General features: G+C 40.5%; 2 protein-coding genes across 14 annotated transcripts in view; both read left to right on the top strand.

The window, feature by feature from the left end:
• The first annotated feature begins 250 nt into the window (after nucleotides 1-250).
• LOC135547176 (CD302 antigen-like) lies at nucleotides 251-5,924 on the top strand. The gene is made up of 6 exons (XM_064975928.1): nucleotides 251-532; nucleotides 2,744-2,869; nucleotides 3,036-3,146; nucleotides 3,715-3,897; nucleotides 4,234-4,251; nucleotides 4,416-5,924. The coding sequence occupies exons 1-6, from the start codon at nucleotides 442-444 to the stop codon at nucleotides 4,604-4,606; spliced, it is 720 nt and encodes a 239-aa protein (XP_064832000.1). The 5' UTR covers nucleotides 251-441; the 3' UTR covers nucleotides 4,607-5,924.
• Nucleotides 5,925-15,335: 9,411 nt separating this feature from the next.
• The window catches only part of LOC135547174 (bromodomain adjacent to zinc finger domain protein 2B-like), an 84,952-nt gene continuing 75,287 nt past the window's right edge, over nucleotides 15,336-25,000 (top strand). For all 13 annotated transcript variants that reach the window (XM_064975918.1, XM_064975922.1, XM_064975921.1 and 10 more), the window contains exon 1: nucleotides 15,336-15,521. The gene's annotated coding sequence lies outside the window, so the exon portion shown is untranslated. The remainder of the gene's footprint in view (nucleotides 15,522-25,000) is intronic.

The raw sequence follows: 25,000 nt of genomic DNA, 5'->3' as shown, positions 1-25,000 counted from the left end.
CTATCTCAGACAGCCTGACACGATTTTGGGTGAAAGATGCGTCTTGCCACCGAAATTAAACTGATTGGCCCAAGGTGGGAGAGCTATAGTAATGAATTGAAATGTGTTAGTCACATGTGATATCTCAATTGGCCCAAGAGGGGGGCGACATGTTTTTTGTTGCCTTGCTTTTTGTTTGGTTTTGTATGTTGTTTCCGGAAGTCAAAGGGTGTTAAAAGTTTTGGATTTCCACCTTTTGTTTTCTCAGTACAGTAGTGGGCGGCAACAGAGATACTTTTGAGGAGATAGGAAACTCCTTGGAATCATATTTCCGTCCGCTGTGTACGTTTCCCGTTCGTAATATCTCTGGCGGCAACACAACTTTTCAGGAAGTAGTCCGTCCTAATACCACACCAAAGAAGAAGAAGAACATTTTGGAGCTATGATTTGGAGCTTGCGAACATGGAGTCACTGAAGGGATGTCGTCTTTGCCCCATATATTTATGCAATTTCCTTTTTGTTGTTGTTTGTTGGCAATCTACTCTAGCTGGTGGTAAGTCGACATTGTATATTTATTTTAATCAGTATTGTATTGTTTAAAACCGGATGCGAAATGCTCTTTACTCATCGGTATTGTTCGAGAAAACAACTGGAAGTTGATGTTTCATTTTAAACTTGGACGAAAATCTTTCCACACGGTGTCCTGCTGAACAAACGTGTAACATTTTACTGTTGCGTTGCGCACGATAATAATTCCTGCTTTATAGGGCTTCATATTTTTTGTCTGATTACATGCCAGATTTGCTCGTTTTTATTAGAGGGTGACTTGGCTTGTAACCAAGTTCGGACATCACGAGGTATAAGGTTTAAACAAACAGTAATGTGACCCTAATTTCTAAAGGAAGCAGGAAGTGTGTAGTCTAAAAACCACACTCAGTAAAATGTGCTTAGACTATTCTCAAAGTGTGTCCACATACAAAATGTAAACAATCAATTAATTACATGGGATTAGTGCCAGAGCCAAATTTACAATTGCAGGGATATTGGAGTATTTGAAGTAGAAATGTATATTTAGGCAGGGATTAGGAGAAAGTGACAAGCAGGATAAATAATAATAGTAAACAGTTTGGAAGCAGCATAAGTGGTGGTGAGTGTGAGCTCAAGAATGTCAGCATAGGCGTGATAGGTGAATGGATATATATGTAAACAGGGCTGAAAAGTGACTAGTTGCAGGAATATATAAATAATTATGGTAATATACTAATGTAATATATACATGTAAACAGGAGTAATAGTGATAATATTGCACTTGATTTCAATATGACAATTTAATACGTGTGCCTGTTGATTTTCATGACACTATATTAATTTGGGAACAGGTTGAAACACACATGAAACATTTATGGAAATTTTGCTAGCTAGCTAATTTGTCCTGGGAAATTAACATTGGGTTGTTGTTTTACCTGAAATGCACTTTTAAATATTTTTTGTTGTTGCTGGATCTTTGTAGAATTGAGTCACACAAAATTGTGTGTTCTCTACTCCGACCGTTAATCAAAGAAAACTAACTGAGTTTCCCTTTTTTATCTGTAGATTAATCTCTCGTTGTTCATTCTTCTGTGGATTTTATATGACGTTTTGGCAACGAACTTTAAGATGCATTACCGCCACCAACTGGATCATATTTTATTGCCTGGCTACACAGATGCCTGCCAGCAGTTTGGATTAAATGAATGAATAACATATATGTGTACATTTTATTTTGCAGCGCACGCAACACGGGCGGTTTAGTCAGTATGTAACCCTGCATCTCAGTGCGAGAGATGTCACTACAGACACCCTGGTTCGAATCCAGGTTGTATCACAACCGGCCGTGATTGGGAGTCCCGTAAGTCGGCACACAATTGGCCCAGTGTCATCCAGGGGTTGGCCGGTGTAGGCCGTCATTGTAAATAAGAATTTGTTCTTAACTGTCTTGCATAGTTAAATCAAATAAAAAATCCATTGCATTACATTGAGCCATTGGACGTCCCATTTAGCCTTGTTTGGCAAATGCCCCGCCGCTGTCCAAAAGCTCCGTCTAGACGCAAATACGCCTCGCGGTTTTGGAAACGTTTGGAGCGTAACTTTTATGTAAGCGAGAAATAATACATTTTTAAATACAAAAGACACACTTAATGTATGCAGTTTAGGAAAGTTTCCCCCAGCTGTATTTTAAGAAATGCATGCGATCCGGTCAAATGGAAACGCGAGCACAAGGTGAAAGGATGTGTCATAGCTGAGGCAGTGTGCGAAAAAACAATCAGGTGCAACTTTGCTGAACTGCAAACGGTTGGTGTATCTTTTGCATTTTTAAGGTTCTTTCTTGCTTATATGAAAGTTAAGTTCCAAGGGTTTGAAAAACCGTACCACTAGCAAGGATTAATCCAGTTTCTAGACGTTAAAACAGAGCACCGGTATTGTAGTTCACGTGGGGCAACCTGTCCTCCATACCATCAGGTGAGAACCCCAAGATGGGGACCTGCTATAAGCCACCTTGGGTTCTCGAGATGTATTGGATGTTGCACTAAAGTCTCTCTCGCTTAACAAAGTCAAACATACATCCTTGTTTGTCATTCACGTCCCTACTGATAAAACGGTCACTTGCTTGACTAGTTTGTGCAGGTTGTTGGAAATGTAAGTTGGACCAGGGACGCCTAACTTTGTTTGAAAGTGGATGTAGAAAACTATAGTGGTTTTGTCTCATAATTAACTCTCTGCACAGACTGTCCTGCAGATGGGCGCACCTGGGTGCCTTTCAGACAAAGATGCTACCACTTCATCCATGGAGAAGAAGACGTGGCAAAAAGCTATACGATTGACGCTGCGAAAAAACTCTGCTCAGGATATGGTACTCCGACGCCCCCGATATGAAGTTGTCTTTTTATTCCATAATGTTACACCTTTCTTATTGTTATGTATTAGATGAAAGGGCGATAATTGAATTGAACTATTTCAAACTACTCTCAATGTTAGTTTTCAATTGCCACAGATTGTCCTATGTTGTCTCTCTTTAGAACTGTTGAGTGTCCAAAGTGCAGAGGAGAATAATTTCATCACCAAGTACAGTCCGCAGGTGTGGAAAGGCAACATACACGTGTGGTTGGGCATGTATTATGACAGTGATGGTAAGTACTTTTAGATGTAGTAGAAAATATGACACCTCCGTATTATGCATTTTACTTTGCCATATCACTTGGTTGTACAGTATAATGCGATCACTTGACCCACTGCCACAATCCATATTAAACTAGGCCTTGGGGTCAGTGTTTGTAATATTTGTAACATAATGAGTATTGTGAGGACATTTCTTTGCTAATAAGGTCCATCAGGTCTTGTACACTTTGACAGTAGTGCTAAAACTGCCTGGAAAGAGTTTTGGTTTTGTCAAGCTTGGCTAATGCAGCTGTCCCATTTTTGAACTGCACAATGTCAGGAAATCCTGCTTTTTTTATGAAGTTCTAGGAGGATGGGAAAAAAATAAACTCAAATAAACTGATCCACACCCAGATATTAACGGCTTTCATGTGGAAAAAACGCAGACACCACTGATTTTATTTGAACAAGGTTGTTTTGACTGTGTATCTTCTCTATGATGATATCTTTTTGGGGTTATGAAAGGTGAAATTAAGAGGGAGAATAAATGGTCATTGCTATTTTTCTAAATTTGATGTCTTTGTTTATTTGTCTGATAAGATGAGGACTTTAAGTGGCAAGATGAAACGGGTCTGAGCTTTAATAACTGGGGGAATAACTCTAGTGAGTCTGAATTGATTCCCATGGACACCTGTGTGGCCATGCACAGCAGCACAGGGGAGTGGATGAAAGTCAGCTGTGTCGAAAACCCAGAGAATGGCGTGGTCTGTGAAACTGCTGAAAGTAAGGCCCTATTTTTATCAGCATTTGTGAACCATAACCTTTCTACTCTGAAGAGACGGGACACACCATAACGAATGTCGCCCGTGCGCAGTGGGCGGCCATCAAATAGCCTCTGACCACCGAATATTGGCCGCCATGTTCTTTTAATTTCCCAACAATTACACATTTTGAATCGCAGGTGATCTTTGTTATGGTGTGTCCTGTTGACATAAATCCACTGCAGCAATATGTTGTTTTGTCAGTTTGATTAACAAGGGGTTGCAGATTTATTTTCATTTCTGAATTATTTTTTGTCATGTTTCACTGATATGATGTTAATTTCTTCTTCAAACGCAGAGAAGGACGGCAAACTTGGTAAGTGAAGTGAGGCCATTTTCCTTTAATTTGTTCTTAGATAGCCATACAGTCATGGAAAGACTGAATAGAACAGGTGTCCCAGCCTGTTCTATTCATTATATTTCTATAAATGCAGTAAGCTCAATGGTGACCTATCCCTGCATTGTTTTTTGTGTGCTCAGCTCCCAGTCCACTGCTTTCGGCTCTGGTAATTCTCAGTGTGATCGGAATCATGGGGATCTCTGCAGTCTTTTGGTTCCTGTACCAGAAGCACCAACACGGTACCGTCCTCACGTCATTCGAGTACCACCCCCCGTTCAGGTCTCCCACCTCTGACGAGGCCTGCCTAGTGGAGACTGATGACATGGCTTAGTGGGAAGTCCTCTTAGATTATGCTGTGTGCAGTCACTCTTGGAGGAGAGGACTCGGAGAGAAAAAGGTGACCTTAATTGAGGCGGGTTCCATTGTCCAGGAGAGATGATTTGACAGATAAAATAACATACTGCGATGGAATGACACGTGGCAAAACGTTTACCACCAACTAGAGCCACCGTCTGCTTAGGTCCTTTACACCATTGCCTGTCTGAATGGGCTCCCTTATGGATATTGGGTCCGTCTGCTTAGGTCCTTCACACCATTGCCTGTCTGAATGGGCTCCCTTATGGATATTGGGTCCGTCTGCTTTTTTGAAGATGTATTATTTTAATTATGGATGTTTGTGTTTGCCGAACAGGATCCTAATGAAAGTGTGTTTTCAGAAAACTTTCCTTCAGATAATCTGTCTTCATAGTTCAGGGTGCCCTAAAGTCCATTACTGTGAATGTAGACTATCATTTGCTTGCAGTTAGAATTAATTCAATATTGAATTGTGAGAATCGCTGTTTTCAATCTTCAAAGACATTCGGTCTCCTGTTGTTTTTTGTCTGCATCTGCATACAATTTGTGGTCTTTGTACTGCATGGCGAGTCCGATTTGAAAAGTTATCATTATCAAACATCTTCATGTTCTATTGCCCTTGTAAGTGTTCATACTTTTCAATGAGTTTCTCTTCCCCTAGTGTCCAGGCTTCAAATGTCTTAGTTCTCGATTTAAGAGATAAATACAAGTAATTGAAATTAGAGGGATAATCCATCATTTATATCTCAAACAAACAGATTAAGGCTTGTCAAAGAGACAGATTCAACCCGTGTGCATTTTTTCAACAAAGAAAGGGGATCTCTGCGGACCTGTGTCCCATTGTTTGCATGCTGCTGTAACTTAGTTCAAAGCATTCTGTGGCGATTGTCAATGTACTGACAAGCTTTTACAGATGATTACATTTATAATAGATATGATTTTTTTTGTGCATTAGTCTGTAGTGAGAACATTTTAGTGAGTTTCGTTTGCCTTTGACCTGAACCATCTCCTTGTTCTGACTTCCTAAATAATCATTTATTTTTTTACAAAGCTATTAATCCAAATTATAATGGACTAATTTTGGTATGGTCAGTGCCTTTACTAATGTATTAGTGATCCAGTATGTTACAGTTTGTGGAGTGGGCCTAAAATTGTGTATTGACAGAACTACACCCTCATAAGGTCTTTTGAATGTCTGTGAAAGCTTTTTGCTAATTACTGTGCAATATTCATTTAACGTGGCTTTAGCTAAGCCCTGTTTGTTACTCAAAATAAAGTTTGGAAATCACCTGTGAGTTATGGACCCGCCTGTTCTTTTTTTGATTGACTTGTGTGAGTGTCTCATCTTGTGGGCAAACATGGTTGGTTACCTTGTGCTTGTTTTGAGATTTTATAATGGATGAAATTGCAGTCAAAGTAGTTGTGCGCATGTTGCTTCTTTGACAAGTTTGACAATTTGCAGTTGTCATACTGACAATGAACAGGTCGACATGGTTAATAATGTTACATTAATGGAATTTTAAAGTAATCCATCATCTAGCTGTGTTTACACAAGCAGCCCAATTCTGATTTTCTTCTCACGAATTGGTATTTTGATAAATCAGATTGGCTGTGAAAAGATCTGTGTTAGGTCAAAAGACCAATTAGTGGAAGAAAATATCGGAATTGGTTATATTGGTTCCCCCCCAATTGATGCCCACCATATCCATATCAGCACTATTCTGTCCATTCCTGTGATCGTTATAGAACATTACAGCTAAATATACATCTGTCAATGCATAATTAAAAAGGACCTGATGAATTAGGACACCGGATTGAGGACAGTCTAATTACTCCTTAAAGGCATATAGATTATAAATCACTGTCATCTGTCAAGCATGAGATGGGGTCACACCCACTCTCTCACTGACTACATGTCCTGGCTCTGCTATAGCACTAGAGGGTTGTATTCAGTAGGCACCAAACGGGGGGGAAAAACTAACAAACTGGGGGAGCTCTATCTCAATTTGTCCAATAAGAACCTTTTCTGTTGCAAAGTGTTTTGGCATGTTTTGATACGGTGTGCACTAATCAATGATAGTTTTCCCTGTTCCTTAGGGTTAGGCTATATTTTTCTCTCAGAAAATACAACTTCCATCTGGAAAATATGTAAATGTTGGTCATTCAGCCCTCCAGTAAGGACACATTAGTGATGTACACAGTTATATTCATAACATCTACCTCACAGGGTGAAATCATCTTTCTGTTTAGGAAATTATTTTGGTCATGTAGTGTATGCTCGTCGAACATCTCATTCCTAAATCATGGGCATTAATATGGTGTTGGTTGGTACCCCTTTGCTGCTATAACACTCTTCTGGGAAGGCTTTCCACTAGATGTTGGAGCGTTGCTGCGGGGACTTGCTTCCATTCAGTCATGAGCATTAGTGAGGTCAGGCACTGACGTTGGGTGATTCGGCCTGCTCGCAGTCGGCGTTCCAATTCATTCCAAAGGTGTTCGATAGAGTTGAGGTCAGGGCTCTGTGCAGGCCAGTCAAGTTATTCCACATCGATCTCGACAAACCATTTCTGTATGGACCTCACTTTTGTGCACTGATTCAGCATTGCCATGCTGAAACAGGAAAGGGCCTTCCCCAAATTGTTGCCACAAAGTTGGAAGCACAGAATCATCTCGAATGTCATTGTATTATTCCTCCTCCACCAAACTTTGCAGTTGACACTATGCATTCGGGCAGGTAGCGCTCTCCTGGTATCCGCCAAACACAGATTTGTCCATCAGACTGCCAAATGGTGAAGCGTGATTAATTACTCCAGAGAACGCATTTCCCCTGCTCCAGAGTCCAATAGCCGCAAGCTTTACACCACTCCAGCCGACGCTGGCATTGCGCATGGTGATCTTAGGCTTGTGTGCGGCTGCTCGGCCATGGAAACCCATTTCAGGAAGCTGCCGACAAACCGTTCTTGTGCTGATGTTGCTTCCAGAGGCAGTTTGGAAATCGGTAATGAGTGTTACAAATGAGGACAGAAGATTTTTACGCGTTGTGTTCTTCAGCACTCGGCGGTCCCATTCTGTAAGCTTGTGTGGCCTACTACATCACAGCTGAGCTATTGTTGCTCCTAGATGTTTCCGCTTCACAATAACAGCATTTGCAGTTGACCGTGGCAGCTCTAGCAGGGCATAGATTTTACAAACTGACTTGTTGGAAAGGTGGCATCCTATGACGGTGCCACATGGAAAGTCACAGCTCTTCAGTAAGACCATTCTGCTGACACTGTTTGTCTATGGAGATTGCATGGCAGTGAGCTAGATTGTATATACCTGTCAGCAACGGGTGTGGCTGAAATAGTCTAATCCATTCATTTGAAGGAGTGTCCACATACTTTTGGCCATGTAGTGAATGTAACTCCTAATATGAAAGGAGACATCCCCCCGTGATGTAGGAGCTTGGCCACTAGGTGGGACAGTAGATCACAATTCCAGCCTGTACTTTCCAGGAACAGCAACAGAAACGGATTGCATGAACTCCTTCAGGTAAACATGCATTGTGTATGTTTTTTTATGTAAACAAAATCTTGATAATTGTCTAATCTAGGGGAAGAATAATTTGATTAATTGAAGTATACATCATGATAACAATCAAGTGTTAATATATCACATGGAACTTGATTAAGATAAATATTCCTGGCTGCTATCTATTCAGTTTGATTGATGGCACGTTTGCGCCTGTTGTGAGCAAAACTGTAACAGGATTGGTTTTAAAGTCTGACAAAACCCAAAAGTCAACCCATTTCAGCATAAATGGTCTACAGAATGAACACATTCAAACGCTTCATTTTTCAACTGCACCATGCAGACTGTTTGAAGAAGTGGAAACATGACTGAGTAGGGTATAGCCATAGTGTAGATTAAACATAGATATCTCATTCTGTTTGAAAGTTCAGTTTTGTGGGAAGACAGCCATTAAACTATTCGCACAGATAGAATGGCAACAAAGAACAACAAATGATGAGGTCAGGTGAAACAGAAGGCACAGTGAAGGTCAGGACTCCCACTATACACCTCTTAGGAAAAGGTAGATTTCAGTCCTTTAGTTTATTGGGCATTTTCCTCTGCGCTCGTGCCTATTCGCTTGGAAATGTAAACAAATAACTCTATACTTCTTGGTCTGGAGGCACTGTGGATATGTTTCAATGTTATGAACACATATCCTTCAGACAAAATGCATTTAAACAGAATATTATGTTTACAAAATCTTCTGTATATCTTGCTCTAATCATGACTCATTGTGTCTTGTAGATGAGTCAAATTGAAACGGTCAGTCTGTTATTTTTTTGCCACGGGGTTTTACATACAACAATAACACAACCTAGAAACAGTGTCCAGGCGGAGCTTAGAAATGAGCTTCTGTCTGGATGGGATTTCAGCAGATGTGTTGTAATCACAGAGGAATGCTTTGTGACATATCTACTTGTTCAGCCCAATTTTCCCAGGACCCAAGAGTCTGTCTCACCCTCCTCACTCTGGACAAGGCAGCCATGAATATGCAACAAAGCATAATTTAGTAGATAGGAATACAATAGCAGCTTGCTGTGAATGCAGTTGTCCATGAAAGGAACCTTGAACGACGCTTTTAGAATGGGTTTGAGTGTGTTTGGAAGAAAATCAGTTTGGAGCTGAGAGAACATTCAAATGTTTATACAAACCCATTGCAGCGAGTGTATAAATATGACAAGACATTTGACTCAATTTGCTTTGTCTTTCTTTGGTGGCAATAATAATAATACCAGATCAATTCAAACATTTATTATAGAAGTGGTCACAAAATTAAACACAGTTCACACAGTTTTGTATATACAAGTTCAACAATAAAATATAAAATAAATATTTATCTCCAGGATGTAGTGCCAGGCCAGGTTTTCTAAAGTAGATGTTTGTTTTCATACCCAGAAGTGATTATCATAATTAATTGTAGTGTTAATGTGGGCAGGAAAAAGCCTTCCTTGAGGTTTTTTGAAAATGATGGGACTTGCTTACATTATAATTACCTTGTCTAGCATGGGTCCTTTATTTTTTACAAACGGATCTGTGCTTTTGTGTTTCTTCATGGTTTTCTGCTTCTTCACCAATATAAGTGTTGCTGTTTCACCCCAAGATGGATTGTTTCTGGAGAGCAAACATTACAGAGAGGCTGTTGCCATTATGATTATGGCTGTAATGGCCTATTTTTGATCAAATTACACTGAAGGCATTTCATTCACACGTCTGCCTTGCCACAGCCTGGAGGAGGATGGGTTTTGCACTGACCTGAAATTGCTAATTAAAAGGGACAGTGGTATGCATACGTAAATACGATATGACACAGAGTGACAGTTGGCATGAAAATGGGATGCACAGAGCCACTGCTGTTCACCAGGGGTTATCAAGTAATTATCAAGTAATATGTGTATTGCTGCATTCCTTTGTGAACAAAAGATGCTAAACTCACCACAAATATTCCAACAATTACTCTGAAATGTTCAATAGTTTATGCAGCGCTAATAACAATACATCTATTTACAATTTCTAAAATATTTGATGTAATTGTATAGGCTCTAACAACTGGTAAAACACTCCTGAAATACTTCTCAGAATCTCATGTGTTCAGACTTTAATCTACTCTGAAATACGTGACAGTTATCTAACCGAAAAGCAATGCTGTCACCTAAACCATTATTTTCCTCAGTTTCAGGTTTTAGCCCAGGCAAATCCAGCTTTCTTTTAAGACTCATTATTTCATTAGATTTCAACTCTCTCTTCTTTATTATTCTCTTTTCATCCCCCTCTCTTGCCTTTTCAAACCGAGGTGCCTGTAGACAGAAGTGGGGAGCATCTGTTTCCCATGTTATGGAAGGCTCATGTTTCTCCTCCACTATCTTCCTTGAACATGCTCCAATTAACAGAGGGAAAACAAAGGCCAATATTTACATGGCCGTCCACTGCAGAGGCATTTTATAAGTAAGTCTATTCTGAGCCACAATTAGTCTGTGTAAATAAGTCTTGTGATCTGATATTTAATAAGTGCTCGTTATCAATGTACGGATTAATTTTGCTTCCTTGATAGCACATTCCATGCCAGATCTTTATTTCCTGATAATTTCTCTCTTCCTTCTAGGTCAATAATTTGCTGGGAATGATTGTTATTATGTGAATGACATGGGAAATGAGTACGTTTTCATGGTGAAATTTTATAATGTCAAGATGACAGGTTAGTCAATGATCTTGTATGTTGTATGAATCTATCAATATTCCACAAATGCATTCCTTTATTAATCCCGATGATGTTTGTGTCATACTGGCCGATGTTTCCCTTGATTAATCATGTCCTTTTTAATGCCGGGCGAAGGGCTATTTGAAATCCCCACACAAATGTTAAAGCCTTGCCTATCTGTGCTACATGCATTTCAGAAATATTTTCGAGGAGTGCGAGACTTAGGACATTTTGAATGCAATTCTTTATCATCCCAGTCCTGCCGCTATAGCGACATAACACTTCATGCTGTAAGCAGAGACAGTGGTGTGGTGTTTAAAATCTAATGAAGTCATTTCACTCAATAAATATTCTATTTATACATATGTAGTTAACAGGAATAGCACATCTATCTTAAATTAGAGATTGATCTGCTTCCCTTGGTACAAATGTCTGATATTGTAACGCTTGTCGTCTGGAGATAGAGAGGAGGACCAAGGTGCAGCGTGGTAAGTGTCCATATTTTAAATATTTTAATGAACACTGAAAACTGTCACGCCCTGGTCTATATTTATTATGTTATATTCATTTATTGAATCAGGCCAGGGTGTGACATGGGTTTATTTGTAGTGTGTTTCGTCTTGGGGTTGTGTGGGGTGTATAGATTAGTCTATGGCTGCCTGAGGCGGTTCTCAATCAGAGTCAGGTGATTATCATTGTCTCTGATTGGGAACCATATTTGGTAGCCTGGGTTTCACTGTGTGTTTGTGGGTGATTGTTCCTGTCTCTGTGTTTGTTGCACCAGTCAGGGCTGTTTCGGTTTTCGACGTTTGTTGTTTTGTATTGTTCGTGTTCTTCTTCATTAAAGATGTATCGAACGAACCACGTTGCATTTTGGTCCGATCCTTATTCCACCTCTTCGTCAGAGAAGGAGGTAGAAGAAAGCCGTTACAGAAAACAAAACAATAAACAACCAATGAACAGTCCTGTAAGGTGCAACACAACGCTAAACAGAAAATAACCACCCACAAAACACAATGGAAAACAGGCAACCAAAATATGGTTCTCAATCAGGGACAATGATGACAGCTGCCTCTGATTGAGAACCATACCAGGCCAAACACAGAAATAGAAAATCATAGACAAACTAACATAGACAACCCACCCAATTCACGCCCTGACCATACTAAAACAAAAGACAAAACAAAGGAACTAAGGTCAGAACCTGACAGATATCCCCTGAAATTAACTTCCAACACCGTGTGGGTTGATGAGCACACCTGAGGTACCACTGGCATTGCACCAGACCAGTTGTTATATTATTAATATCTTCACAAATCTTTTGGGATCTGACACAGGCAGTACTTCACACACAGTACCAATAACATTGAGTTTTTGTAGCATATATCTGGTGTCTTTGCAGATTGACTGACAGGTTAACACTTATTTTTGGCTTGGCTAGCTAGCTACATAGCTGGCTAATGGTTTTATTTGAAGAATGTATCTGGACACAGTACCAGCTTTTGTTTTGCTTCACCTGGCTGCCAATTCCTAATCTTCTGCTAACATCATTTGAGGAGTCGCCTGAAGCGTAAGAGGAATGGGAGACGGAGGAATACAGCAGTGCTGAGGCAGAGGGCTGGTAGTGAACGACTGGCTACTATTCTGAACTTTGTGTGGTGAGCTTTCTGGCACCCAGAGCTACCAAGGCATCACCCAAGTTGGTGTTACACAGAGTGGAAGAGGAGAAGTCCAGCGGCTATAAGAGACAGGCTGGTTTCCTGACTTGCCCTCTACAAGATCATCAGCGGGCTCCATCACCATCATCTGCCATCCTCTGACCAGATCCCTACACTTGAGCCATGAACTGACCCTCTCAATCTTCAAAGGATGCAGCTTACAAAGACTTGGCCTCTATTGAGTGACCTCTCATGACATATTGCTTGTTTTTTTTGCTCTTAAAGTGCTTTGAGATTCTCAGATAAGCGCTATAGAAATGTAATAAATTATTATTATTATTATCATCATCATTAGTGTTGGTCCAAGACATACAAGCATGTCATCACTAACCTACATTACCTATCTGGAGAGGAATGTTTTGTGCTGAAAACAAAGGGCAATATATACCTTATTGTCGTGTAATTCTCCTGAGGCTCATATCATCAAATAGCTAATAAGTAGCACAAAACCAGTGATACTTAAAATATCTATGGATAAAAGAAGTTAACACCATTGCTGCATGAAAAACAGACCATGCTTTTGAAAATGAGAAAACACTGATTTGCAGGGCAATATTTCCATAATATGTAAAGCACTAAATGTTTTAATTCACTGTAGATTAGTTGGTCCGCAGTAGAAAACTGTTCTGTATTTATTGTACTATTAAGCTTTTAAAGAGGCCTAGCGGATTAACCCTGAGCGTAATTATGTACAAAAACCTTGGACTGCATTTACCCTGTTTGTAGCTCAGAGATGAATTTGTGTCATTTAAATTAAATGTATGTGTGGTGCTGGAAGGCTCTTGTTTTTTTATTGGAATTATAAGGTGTTGTGTACTGAAATGATTCAAATCTGTATTCTTTGAATGTGTCAGGCAAAAATCAATAACGGCAAGCACTGCCCCAGCCACAATGGCTGGTGGGTTTCCTGGGCTTGCCATGGACTGATAATAATTCAAACTAAATCACCACATTCATTTGTCTTCCATCAGCCTCCGGAGACATCATCTTTACTATGTCTTTTGGTATCTCATTATACTTTCTAATCAAGACTGTTTAAAAATGTTGTCCCAAATAAGCGGGCAGACTGTTTGTCCCCCCCCCCTCCCCATGTGCTTGCATTGCAGTCATTGGACTTGCACTTATTATGTTACAAATGACCTAGGTAATGCTAGACATTTTCACTGCATGCAAAAAGGCCTTGCCAGTGAACCCTCTTATAATGATGCAGCTCTGAGCTCTTTCATCACTCTGTATCCCAAATGATGATTCTCCAATACAATTAAAATCCCAGCATCCTGCTGTTACAGTGACAAAATCATCAAATTATTTTTTCTCACCATCTCTGTCGATTCAGGCAAGCTTGATTCATCCGTTTCAGGCCGTCTGAATGCAGTGTCGAAATTGACTCAGAGGAAGGGGAGGAAAATCAATGAGCACAAGGGATGGTGAACAAGCAAATAAACCTGTTTTACATTCACAATGCTGAATAAGGATTCCCCCCCCCCACACACATCTTTAAGTACTTTGTTTCTTAATTACTGTCTCCAATTACCTCCAGTGGATGTACAATTTGCTTAAGAAAAAGCCACAGTTCCCTTAATTCAGAAGCATTTTGCTCCCTTGAACATTCAAACACAAAGCATTCGCTGATAATTTCTGCTTTCTCTGAGCAATTTGTTGCCATCTGTGTAAAAGCCACATATCAACAATTTAATTAAAGGTTTGGGTGATTATATGTAGCCTATATGTCTCATAATAGCGTTAAAATATATATATTTAAAAAAAAATCTAAAATCTAGAATATTTCCTGATAAGCACTAAATTGAGTCACAAACATAATATTATTTTTTGTTCTACCTTTCCACCTGTCAATTGATTGATTGATTGCACAGTAGGCCTATCGACATAAACTATCCACATTTTCCCAGTTTCTAGGAGAGAATTTGCAGCATATTGCACTTCAGTTGTTTGTTGAATGTAATCATTTGCACCCCCTGTCTAACCCAGACTAGGTCACAAGGTCTCTGCTCAGCCTGTTGCTGATTGTCTGACAAAAGAATGGAAAAACACAATTAGGCACAGATGGCAGTCTTTGCTCAACTCTAGGAGATGTGTTAATACATAAAGATTTCTTTGAGTTGTTGTATTACTGCAAGTCACTTACTCAAAGGACCAAAGGTACAGTATATTCAAATAATTCACTGGGATCTGTGAGTATGTAATGTTTCAAGATGTACCTTTTCATTTATCTCATATTTTATGATCCTAAGACAAAAACAGATATTGTAAGAGTCACTTGATCCCCACAGATGAAAAGAAAGTGTATATGTGTAATCTCCTCACTTATTATTTGATTAATTATGCCTTTTGTTACATAATTGCAGTGACTTATTGTACAAATAAATAATCAAGGTGTATACACTGCCAGATCTTTCCCAGTTCTTTCCCCCACACCTGCATTCCTCATTCATCCTATTAGTTTACCACAATAAACGTTATTTGCTTTTACAGAGTCCATTTAACTTTTTATCTTGTTAAAATGCTATATCAATCATAGATCGCTTCCAGGATTAAAAACAAACAAACGCGTAATACCTACCAGATGCCTGGTATCTGCTTACAGTCATCTATAGCACTGAATTGTTAAGTAATCAGACAAAAGTTAGCATTGTTGGAGCTTTTTAACTGACGTCACTTGTCGTTCCTTGAAGTGAAGCTGAACAAACCTTGAGGAGTCTGGAGTCTCCCTCAATCTGCCGTTGGTAACTAACGCACTCACACATAGCTACCCACTCTCGCCACGACTCAATTAATGCCCAATTCTCGTCTTTATCATCTCCTGCCACTGACTTCAACCCAACGTAACGTAAATCGCGAAGGAGAGGAACATAAAGGCTCTTTTGAATAGTAACTGACGGAGTATACATAAAGTGACGAACATTAAGGTGAGTTTCCTTATGTTTTGCAGTGTGGAAGTTAGCCTGCGTTATCATTCACGGCGACGTTCAGTTTTGTCATTTTTGATAGGGATGCATGCTAGCTAGCTAGCACCTCGTTCTATCAGCGCTGTCCAGCGGCTTGCTCTTTTTCTTCATCTAACCTAACCTGAGTGGTGCAGCTTGATACAAACTTGTCAAGAATGGGAACACTTGTAAATGTAGCAATAATAGCAGCACTCTGGTGTTGTGACTTTGCAACTATTTACAGTACAGCTAGTTGGTAGCCAACTTAATGACGAGACAGTCGATTTCCATCACTTTTTACGGTGTGGACCCGAGTCGGTTGCTGTCAGCTTGCTGTTCAGCTAGCGAACCTTGTCTTTTGTGTTGTAGCTGGTGCGGCTTAACTGCCCTTTTCTTACGCTATCTATTTGGCAGAGTAAATACATTTGTGTTAACTAGGTTTATAATCACTTGAAGTGTTAAGTTTTGAAATGTTTTAAAACATTGTTGCAGGTCATGTGGATAGTGTCAACCCGATGTTGGTGTCTCTTTACCGATAATGCCAGCGTCTGCTCGTCATCGATGAAACCTAATGAAACCACAAATTAAACATTAGTTCGTTATTACTTATTTGTGGTGTAGCATAATTGTTATATATATATGTTTGGAGGTGTCAGTGGAAATCAGCAGTTTCAGCCAGTCCACTGCTTGGGTCTGTCCGAAGCTCCTTTCCTCTTGTCTTTTGTGTTGCTTCCTATAAAGAAAAGCAGCTGCAGCCCGGCTGAGTTGATGAAATGTATCCCTTTGTGTAATATTACAATATCCACCATTTTTCTGCGATCTAAACAACAAGCCACTCGCCATTTGGGCAATTTTAACCCACCCACTCTTTTCGCTTCAAAGATCCAGAATGCTTATGACCGAAAAGTTGTCAAACGTTTCAAGATATGACGTCATCTGAAGTTCTGGTAACATCTGATTCTTTGTAACATTTGGACTGAATGAGGCGATTGATTTCATATTTCTAAGACACCTTTTTCATGGAGTGAAGGTTTTAACAATGCAAAGGCACACATTTGCCTAATAGGGCTTGTCATTTTGAGTGGTGGCAGGATGATTGAGTCAAGTGTTATCAACATTTTACTTATTAGACTGATTTTCACTTTCAATAGCCTTCAGTATTTGGTTAATTAGTTAGGGCAAGGAATCCGTTTTATATGACATTACATTTGATTGAATAGACCCCGTTTTGGCTAAGCAGGCTAATGCTCTACAAAGTTACAGTCCATACTGACATCTTATGTATGGTGTTGTCATGTCGACCAAGCTATGTCTAGGTCCTATGTATTTAACGTGTCCTGTTTTTCACTCTAACCTTGTGTCTTATTCACTTCAGTGTCCAAAATGTAACCTGATATTTTACCAACAATGCTTACCTACTTGTCTTTGGCTTTGCCAATCTGTGGTTCATTCAGGGGATTCTTTTAAAACTGCCCACCCCCCAAAAAAATAATATTCTGAGAGCAGAATACCTCTGCTCTAAATGCTAATTGCTCCACCTCCCATTTCTTTGTTTGAATATTCACAGCATAACTCAAATGTAAAGGAGCAGATGTTTAGCCAAACAGCTTTCTCTTATGGGAATGCCTTCCACTTCCCTCGGATGAATCGACTTGACATCTGCTTCATTACAAGTTTCAAGTTTTATTTGTCACATGCACAAGTACAGTGAAATGCTTAACTTGTGATCCTTCGTTGAGATGTTAGGAAACCATCGGTGGCACTGGCAATGAATTTAACCCCCAGCACACACACTCAAATGCACATGCATGCACTTATTCATGCACACGTGCAGGACACTCATGTGCCCACAGTTTAAACTCTGATTGCAAATGCCTACTGTTGCCTTGTTGATGGAACTGAAGGTATAATAGCTTAAGTTATTAATAGGCCTTTAGGCTCTTTGTTATTTGACCTCTGCACAAGTGATAGAACATATCTGTCGTGGCTTGTACAGATCCAATACTATAGGGCTGTTAGACTATAAGGTAAATCTAGCTAGCCTATGATGTCTACTGGTTGTGTCTGGCCTTTCTCCATTAGGATGTCAAATTTAAAATGGATTTGGCCAGTAACTTAGTAACAGGCCTAGATCCAATTTTGACCAAAGCGTATTTTAAGAAAAATAAAGACTGTATTGCAAAACATGTATATAGTGAGGTAATAACCTGGGAATCAAGCTTTAAACACAACAAGCTTCTGAGTTTAAATAAGTTTTAGTATCACTTACACCACACTCACTGAATGGAGAACATGATTGTTTGTTTGGGGCCATTGATTTCACATGTCACATTTGTGAACTTCCTTTGGCACTGCTTTGCTTTTGCCACTTGTGCTACAGAGGGATTGACTGGTCTTTTGTAAATAGTTCATTGATTAACTATTGCATACCGTCTAAGTGAAATGGCAATAGACATTATTCCCCATAAAGTCGATTCATTTAAATGGCTCAAGCAGCCATTCCAGCCAAGGATGCAAGATAAATCAGATTACAGCCTTGATATGTTATGCATGCATCCAGTAACTGCCAATGAATCAACCAATAACCAGATACAATGCTGGAAGGTCACTGAATTTGCCTCATATTTATTCAGAGCTCGTGTCCTTGAAAACAGTCTCAGAATGAGGAAACAATAATGCACCACAACAAGTCACCAGCTCTGGATGTGAGCTTTAGCATTAATAAAAATAGCAGTGGCGCATTTGAATGTTTGGAATATCGCAGGGTATTGTTCTTCAAGGATGGAAAATCTTAGCATTATCTCTCAACGTTGCTGAATTACTTGAAGCGGCACGTTTAAATGCTACCAGCCCCAGTGGTGTCATTTTAATAAAATGTATTTTTAGCTCCATTATTTTCACCCATTCAACCACTTGGTTAATTACAGCCTATTCCTTGCATGTGGTGTAATAGTTTGCTTCTTATTGTTAAGGTGGGCTATTAGGCACACAACAAAAGTATATTCATTATAATTTACCAACAACCTGTTAGTTTAACTGGTAGGCTAATTAGCAGATACGAGGTGTTCCCCCCCCCTTAGTCTGCTTGAGAACATGTAGCCTAGCCTAAGTAGCACAATATAGCCTGTACCAGAATGTAAAACATTGATATTTGTTTCGGGTAGATGTCCTGCTTCTGATGACAACATTAAGTTAGCCTAATTGACAATCCAAAATATGTCACTGTACTAGGCCTAGTCTAAGTGAAACAGCGATACACATTATTGCTGTTTATCATTCAAGGTGAATTTCCAAGAGAAAACAGATTTTTTTTTTTTTTCTTTTCTTTTTTTTTTTTTTGTTGGTTTGTGTTCCAAACAGGCGAGGTGGAAAACGTTTGTCACCAACGTGGGTTATCTGGATTTAACAAGATTGTTTTTTTTGTCATTTAGTGTCTCTGAATAGTCACCATTGCCATCTCGAAGTCGAGTGTGAGGATTTTAACAAGACTGGGGGGGTCAGCCTCTTTTCAATCTTTTGGTTGAAAGGAGTCCAAGTGTGTTTGGCTCTTCTAAAAGGAGGAACTAGACCCATCAGTAATTATGGCAGCCGTCCTATTAAAGGACTGGCAATTGTGCATTTTCACACCATTTCTTTCTCCTGTCCCTCCTGTTCGTACCCTCTTCCACAAGCTTGCACTCATTAATCAAAGACGCTGAACTCCTGCTGAGGGCTGAGAGGTCCATCAAATTGGCAGCCGGTTCACTGTAAAGAACAGCGCGGCGAGGCCCTTAACACACAGGCATCAATAAATCTAAGGTCTTTGTATGCAAACCCTAGAGGTTAATACTGTATAATTCAACGTCTTCTCTTGTTTTCATGATTGATGTTTTTAAACATTTTTAAGGTTTGACGTGATCCTTTTGTAGGTCAGGGTTGACACTTTCTGATTGGCCGAGCTGGAGAACTATTAAGGAGGGTTGTTTATTAGGAACATGTCAGGGAGTGGGAGATTACTTTTTTTTTTTTTCTCTCCCTTTTGTGTTTGTTTCCTCCTGGTTTATTTTTCTGCTCCTGGAGATGCTTTTCATAATGTCTTAGCTGAAGAACGGGTGCTCCAATGATTGAAGTCTCCTGCTGTGATAAGTACTCCATGTTTGAAACGCTAATAGTTTGGACTATTTGTTTGGCTGCTTACTGCTATTTGTATCCTTAGGTGAAATTGCATGTAGTACATGTTTAAACTACTGGAATTGTGGAGGCAGAGGACACTGGGATTTGGTGAATAAACTCCATGTAGACTATTCATAATTCAGATGGTTGCAGGATGAGCGCAGACTCTCACTGGCTATTATAGGCCTAACCCATTCCACTCACACACCAAGATTGTGCTTCAGCACAGCAGGGCTCCTTTTAATTTATTGATCTTCCTGCATTTAAAATCTGGTCACTGCTGCCACAAAGGCTTGATATTTAAGCTGTGCTAGCAAGCTTGCTGCAGCCACGATTTTAAATATTTAATTTTCACCGAACACTGCATGAAATTACAAGGAAAGGGGGGGGGAGTGAATGTTTTGAATCTGTCCTTACCGAGTGTGTCTGGGTCAGTAGAGACCAACCTCGGATACATTCTGCTTTGTTGATTCAAGCTCTGCTTAATGTGTCTCCCAAGATAGAGGAGGGGGAAGGAGGCAAAGGGACCCTGCCACTCCACATGATTGTAGGGAAGACGGATGACATTTGTGCATTTAGAACGATGCGACTCCCTTTTTAGCTAACATTACAAAAACCTTCCCGACGCTTTTCCATGTTAAGACAACACTTGTTCAAGTTATTTAGTTAATAGCCTACAAGGATTATTTGAGGTAAGATTGAAAGGAGACATCGCCCACTGTAAATAAACCTATTTTTATTCAATTATAGCACCAAGTGTAGGACCCTGTTTTAGCTGAGTGGTAAAAGGATCCCCAGCTTGGAAGGAGTGGATTATCAGGAATAATCTGTATGAGCACAGAGGTGTCTCACGTGGACCTACACTACAGTAGGCGTGATTATTAGGATCTTCCTCATTTTTCCTATTGCTGCTTAATTTCCACCACAATGCCGAAAACAAATTTAATATCACCTTCAAAGCATTTCAAAAACCACAAACAAATGTAGGAACCTATCATGAATGAAAGTGTTTGAAATAGGCCATAGTGGGTGCTGTAAAAGGGTTTTGATGTTTTGAGGTTGGTAAATGACCCGAACACGTTAAGACACTGTTAGTTTGACAGACAAAAAAGTCTTCCCCACTGAACTCCGTATTAAATAGTGAAACTCTGTAATCCATCACAGCTTTGCGGAGCTAGGATGGAAAAGCAAACCTCTTGGAAAATAACTGTTATTTATTACTCAACATTGCTGCTGTTGTTGAGCTTTCTCTCAAGGCAGTCTCATGCTCTTGTCTCTATTCTTTAAATTATGGCATGGAAAGACAGCTAGCCGTAACATGAGAAGGTTCAGCCCAAGCAGCAGTTCAAAGGAGCTACTGGGAAAGACCTTTTATTTGAGGCCAGGGAGTGACATTTTGTGCTTCCAGTGCTGGATAAAACATCAGAGAAGAGAAAAGAGAAATAATATCTGCTTATCTCCCCTCATCCTCTACTGATGTTCCAACCACAAAATGAAACAGATGTAGTTGCAGGAAGAGCCTGTCTGTTTTATGTGAGGTATAAACGGTGTATTCATTGCATTTTGCTGAGGTTGTTTTTGACATGCAAGTTGTGTGGAGATGGATGGAAACCACTTCTCCATGCTATGGCAAATCCTGTGTGAGAAACTCCCTGGTGTAATCCAAGTATTTAGAGCTAATTTAAGCATACAGACAGGAACACCGGCATCTTTTAGGAAACATATTTCTCTCTGAATACCGTTTTTTGGCACTCGGGGATACAACTGAACTCATCACTCTCTTGTCAGAACATCACTACATTCCTCAAGTGGATTTGAATACTTTTGGACTACTGTTGCTGATTGAGATGTGAGATTGTGTTCTGGGAACTCCACACAACCAGGGATCTAAACTGTTTTGTTTAAGGCCTATTTCCTCCAATGATGTCTCAAAGGACATGTAAAATAGGATGTTTTCAAGAACCTCTCATGTTCGTTTTCTGGTCATGTTGTATGCCAGCGTGGCAGGGAATGGTTTGTCCTGGTGGAAATGTGAGAAATTACTTTGGTAGGTTTTTCTGCATGTGGAAAACATTACAGCTGTGCAGGACTGTTGGTTTTATCATCCTACATAGTGGGATTTTAGGGGCTCCTAACCAACTGTGCTATTTTGTTTTTTTTCGCATTGTTTAACTCATTTTGTACATAATGTTGCTGCTACCGTCTCTTAAAAGAGCTTCTGGACATCCGAACAGATTACTCACCTTGAACTTGACGAAGATTTGTTTAATTTAATGAGTCCGAAGCAAAGTGTGTATATGTGTATATATATATATATATATATATATATTACTGCTTTGTCGAGAATAAGGCCCAACTCCCTGTCATCCACGTGAAGAAAAGGGGGAGGAGGGCAGAGTGCCTCATATGAATTCTCAGACGAGTAGGTAAACCACCTCTACCCTCTGTATTAGTGGCCAAAGTGCAATAATCTGAAAACAAACTGGACGATCTACGATTAAGACTATCCTACCAACGGGACATTACAAACTGTAATATCTTATCTTTCACCGAGACATGGCTAAACGAAGACATGGATAATATAGAGCTGGTGGGCTTCTGTTTTTTTTTTGGCAGGACAGCGCAGCTATGTCTGGTAACACGACGGGCGAGGGTGTGTCTATTTGTCAACTGCTGGTGCGCCATGTGTAAAAATTAAAGAAGTCTTGCGGTATTGCTCAACTCAGGTAGAATACCTCATGATAAGCTGGAGACCACCGTATCTACCAAGAGTTCTCATCTATATTCTTTGTAGCTGTCTATTTACCACCACAAACTGATGCTGGCACTAAGACCACACTCAACGAGTTGTATAAGGCCATAAGTAAACAAGAAAATGCTCACCCATAAGCGATGCTAGTACCCAGGGACTTTAATGCAGGCAAACTTAAATCTGTTTTACCTAATTTCTACCAGCATGACACGTGCATCCAGAGGAAAAAAACAAACACTAGACCACTTTACTCCACACAGAGACACGTACAAATCTCTCCCTAGTCCTCCACTTGGCAAATCTTACCATAATTCTATCCTCCTGCTTACAAGTAAAACTAAAGCAGGAAGTACCAATACAGAAGTGGTCAGATGATGTGAATGCTACGCTACAGGACTGTTTTGGTAGCACAGACTGGAATATGTTCCGGGATTCATCCAATGGCATTGAGCGGTATACCACCTCAGTCACCGGTTTCATCAATAAGTGCTTCGACGATGTTGTCCCCACAGTGATTGTACGTACATATCCCAACCAGAAGCCATGGATTACAGTTAACATTCACACCGAGCTAAAGGCTAGAGCTGATGCTTTCAAGGAGCGGGACACTCATCCAGACACTTATAAGAAATGCCCCTATGCCCTCAGAAGAACCATCAAACAGGCAAAGCGTCAATACAGGACTAAGATTGAATGCTACTACACCAACTCTGACACTCGTCGGATGTGACACGGCTGAAACTATTACGGACTACTAAGGGAAACCCAACCGTGAGCTGCCCAGTGACGCAAGCCTACTAGGCAAACTAAATGCGTTTTATGTTCGCTTCGAGGCAAGCAACACTGAAGAAAGCATGAGCGCACCAGCTGTTCCATATGACTGTGTGTTCACGCACTCATTAGCCTACATGAGCAAGACCTTTTTAAACAGGTCAACATTCAAAAAGCTGTGGGGTCAGACGGATTACCAGGACGCGTACTCAAAGCATGCGCGGACCAACTGGCAAGTGTCTTCACTGACATTTTCAACCTCTCAGACCGAGTCTGTAATACCTACATGTTTCAAACAGACCACCCTAGTCCCTGTGCCCAAGAAAGCGAAGGTAACCTGCTTTGAATGGATGGTCATGGCTGACATCAACGCCATCATGCCGGAAACCCCAGACCCACTCCAATTTGCATACCGCCCCAACAGATCCACAGATGACTCAATCGCACTCCACACTGCCCATTCCCTACCTGGACAAAAGGAATACCTACGTGAGAATGCTGTTCATTGACTATAGCTCAGCGTTCAACACCATGTACCCACAAAGCTCATTAATAAGCTAAAGACCCTGAGACTAAACACCTCCCTCTGCAACTGGATCCAGGATTTCCTGACGGGCTGCCCCCAGGTGGTAAGGGTAGGCAACAACACATCTGCCACGCAGATCCCCAACACTGGGGAACCTCAAGGGTACGTTCTTAGTCCCCTCCTGTACTCCCTGTTCACCCACAACTGTGTGGCCAAGCGTGACTCCAACTCCATCATCAAGTTTGCTGACGACAACGATGAGACCACCTATAGGGAGGAGGTCCGACACTGCCAGGACAAAAACCTCTCCCTCAATGTGAGGAAACCAAAGGAGCTGATTGTGGACTATAAGGAAAGGAGGGCCGAACAGGCCCCCATTAACATCAACAGGGCTGAAGTGGAGCAGGTCGTGAGTTTCAAGTTCCTTGGTGTCCACATCACCAACGAACTATCATCATCCAAACACCCCAAGGCCGTCATTAAGAGGGCACAGCACCACCTTTTCCCCCCCAGGAGACTGAAAAGATTTGGCATGGGTCCACAGATCCTCAAAGTTCTACAGCTGCATCATCGAGAGCATCCTCATTTGCTGCATCACGGCCTGCTATGGCAACTGCTCAGCAACTAACTGTAAGGCGCTACAGAGGGTAGTGCGTACAGCCCAGTACATCACTGGGGCCAAGCTTTCTGGCATCCAGATCTCCTTGCGGTGTCAGGGGAAGGCCCAAAAAATTGTCAGACTCCAGTCAGCCAATTCATAGACTTATCTCTGCTACTGCACGGCAAGCGGTACCAGAGCGCCAAGTCTAGGGCCAAAAGGCTCCTTAACAGCTTATACCCCCAAGCCATAAGACTGCTGAACAATTAATCAAATGGCCATCTGGAATTTTTACATTGCGCCCCCCCCTTATATTTTTTTACACTGCTATTCGCTGTTTATCTATGCATAGTTACTTTACAAATTACCTCGACTGACCTGTACCCCTGCCCAGTGACTCGGTGCCGGTACCCCCTATATATAGCCTCGTTATTGTTATGCAATTTTCTTGTTACTTTTTGATTTACATTTTGTTTTAACTTTAGTTTATTTTAGGAAATATTTTCTTGCCAACAATGCAATTTCTTAAATAGAATTAAGGGCTGGTAAGTAAGCATTTCACAGTCATACCTGTTGTATTCTGCGCATGTGACAAATACAATTTGATACCACTATTGCGATACTACAATACATGATTTTCCATGGAAAAAAGGAAAACCCAA

This window comes from Oncorhynchus masou, chromosome 10, assembly GCF_036934945.1.
Source record: "Oncorhynchus masou masou isolate Uvic2021 chromosome 10, UVic_Omas_1.1, whole genome shotgun sequence".
Lineage (NCBI taxonomy): Eukaryota > Metazoa > Chordata > Actinopteri > Salmoniformes > Salmonidae > Oncorhynchus > Oncorhynchus masou.
This window is presented reverse-complemented; position numbering and strand designations above follow the sequence as displayed.

Coding starts and splice junctions, on each gene's coding strand:
- LOC135547176 (XM_064975928.1), top strand. CDS start 442: ATGGAGTCACTGAAGGGATGTCGTCTTTGCCCCATATATTTATGCAAT. Junction 2,870..3,035: donor AAAACTCTGCTCAGGATATG/GTACTCCGACGC, acceptor GTCTCTCTTTAG/AACTGTTGAGTGTCCAAAGT. Junction 3,147..3,714: donor CATGTATTATGACAGTGATG/GTAAGTACTTTT, acceptor TTGTCTGATAAG/ATGAGGACTTTAAGTGGCAA.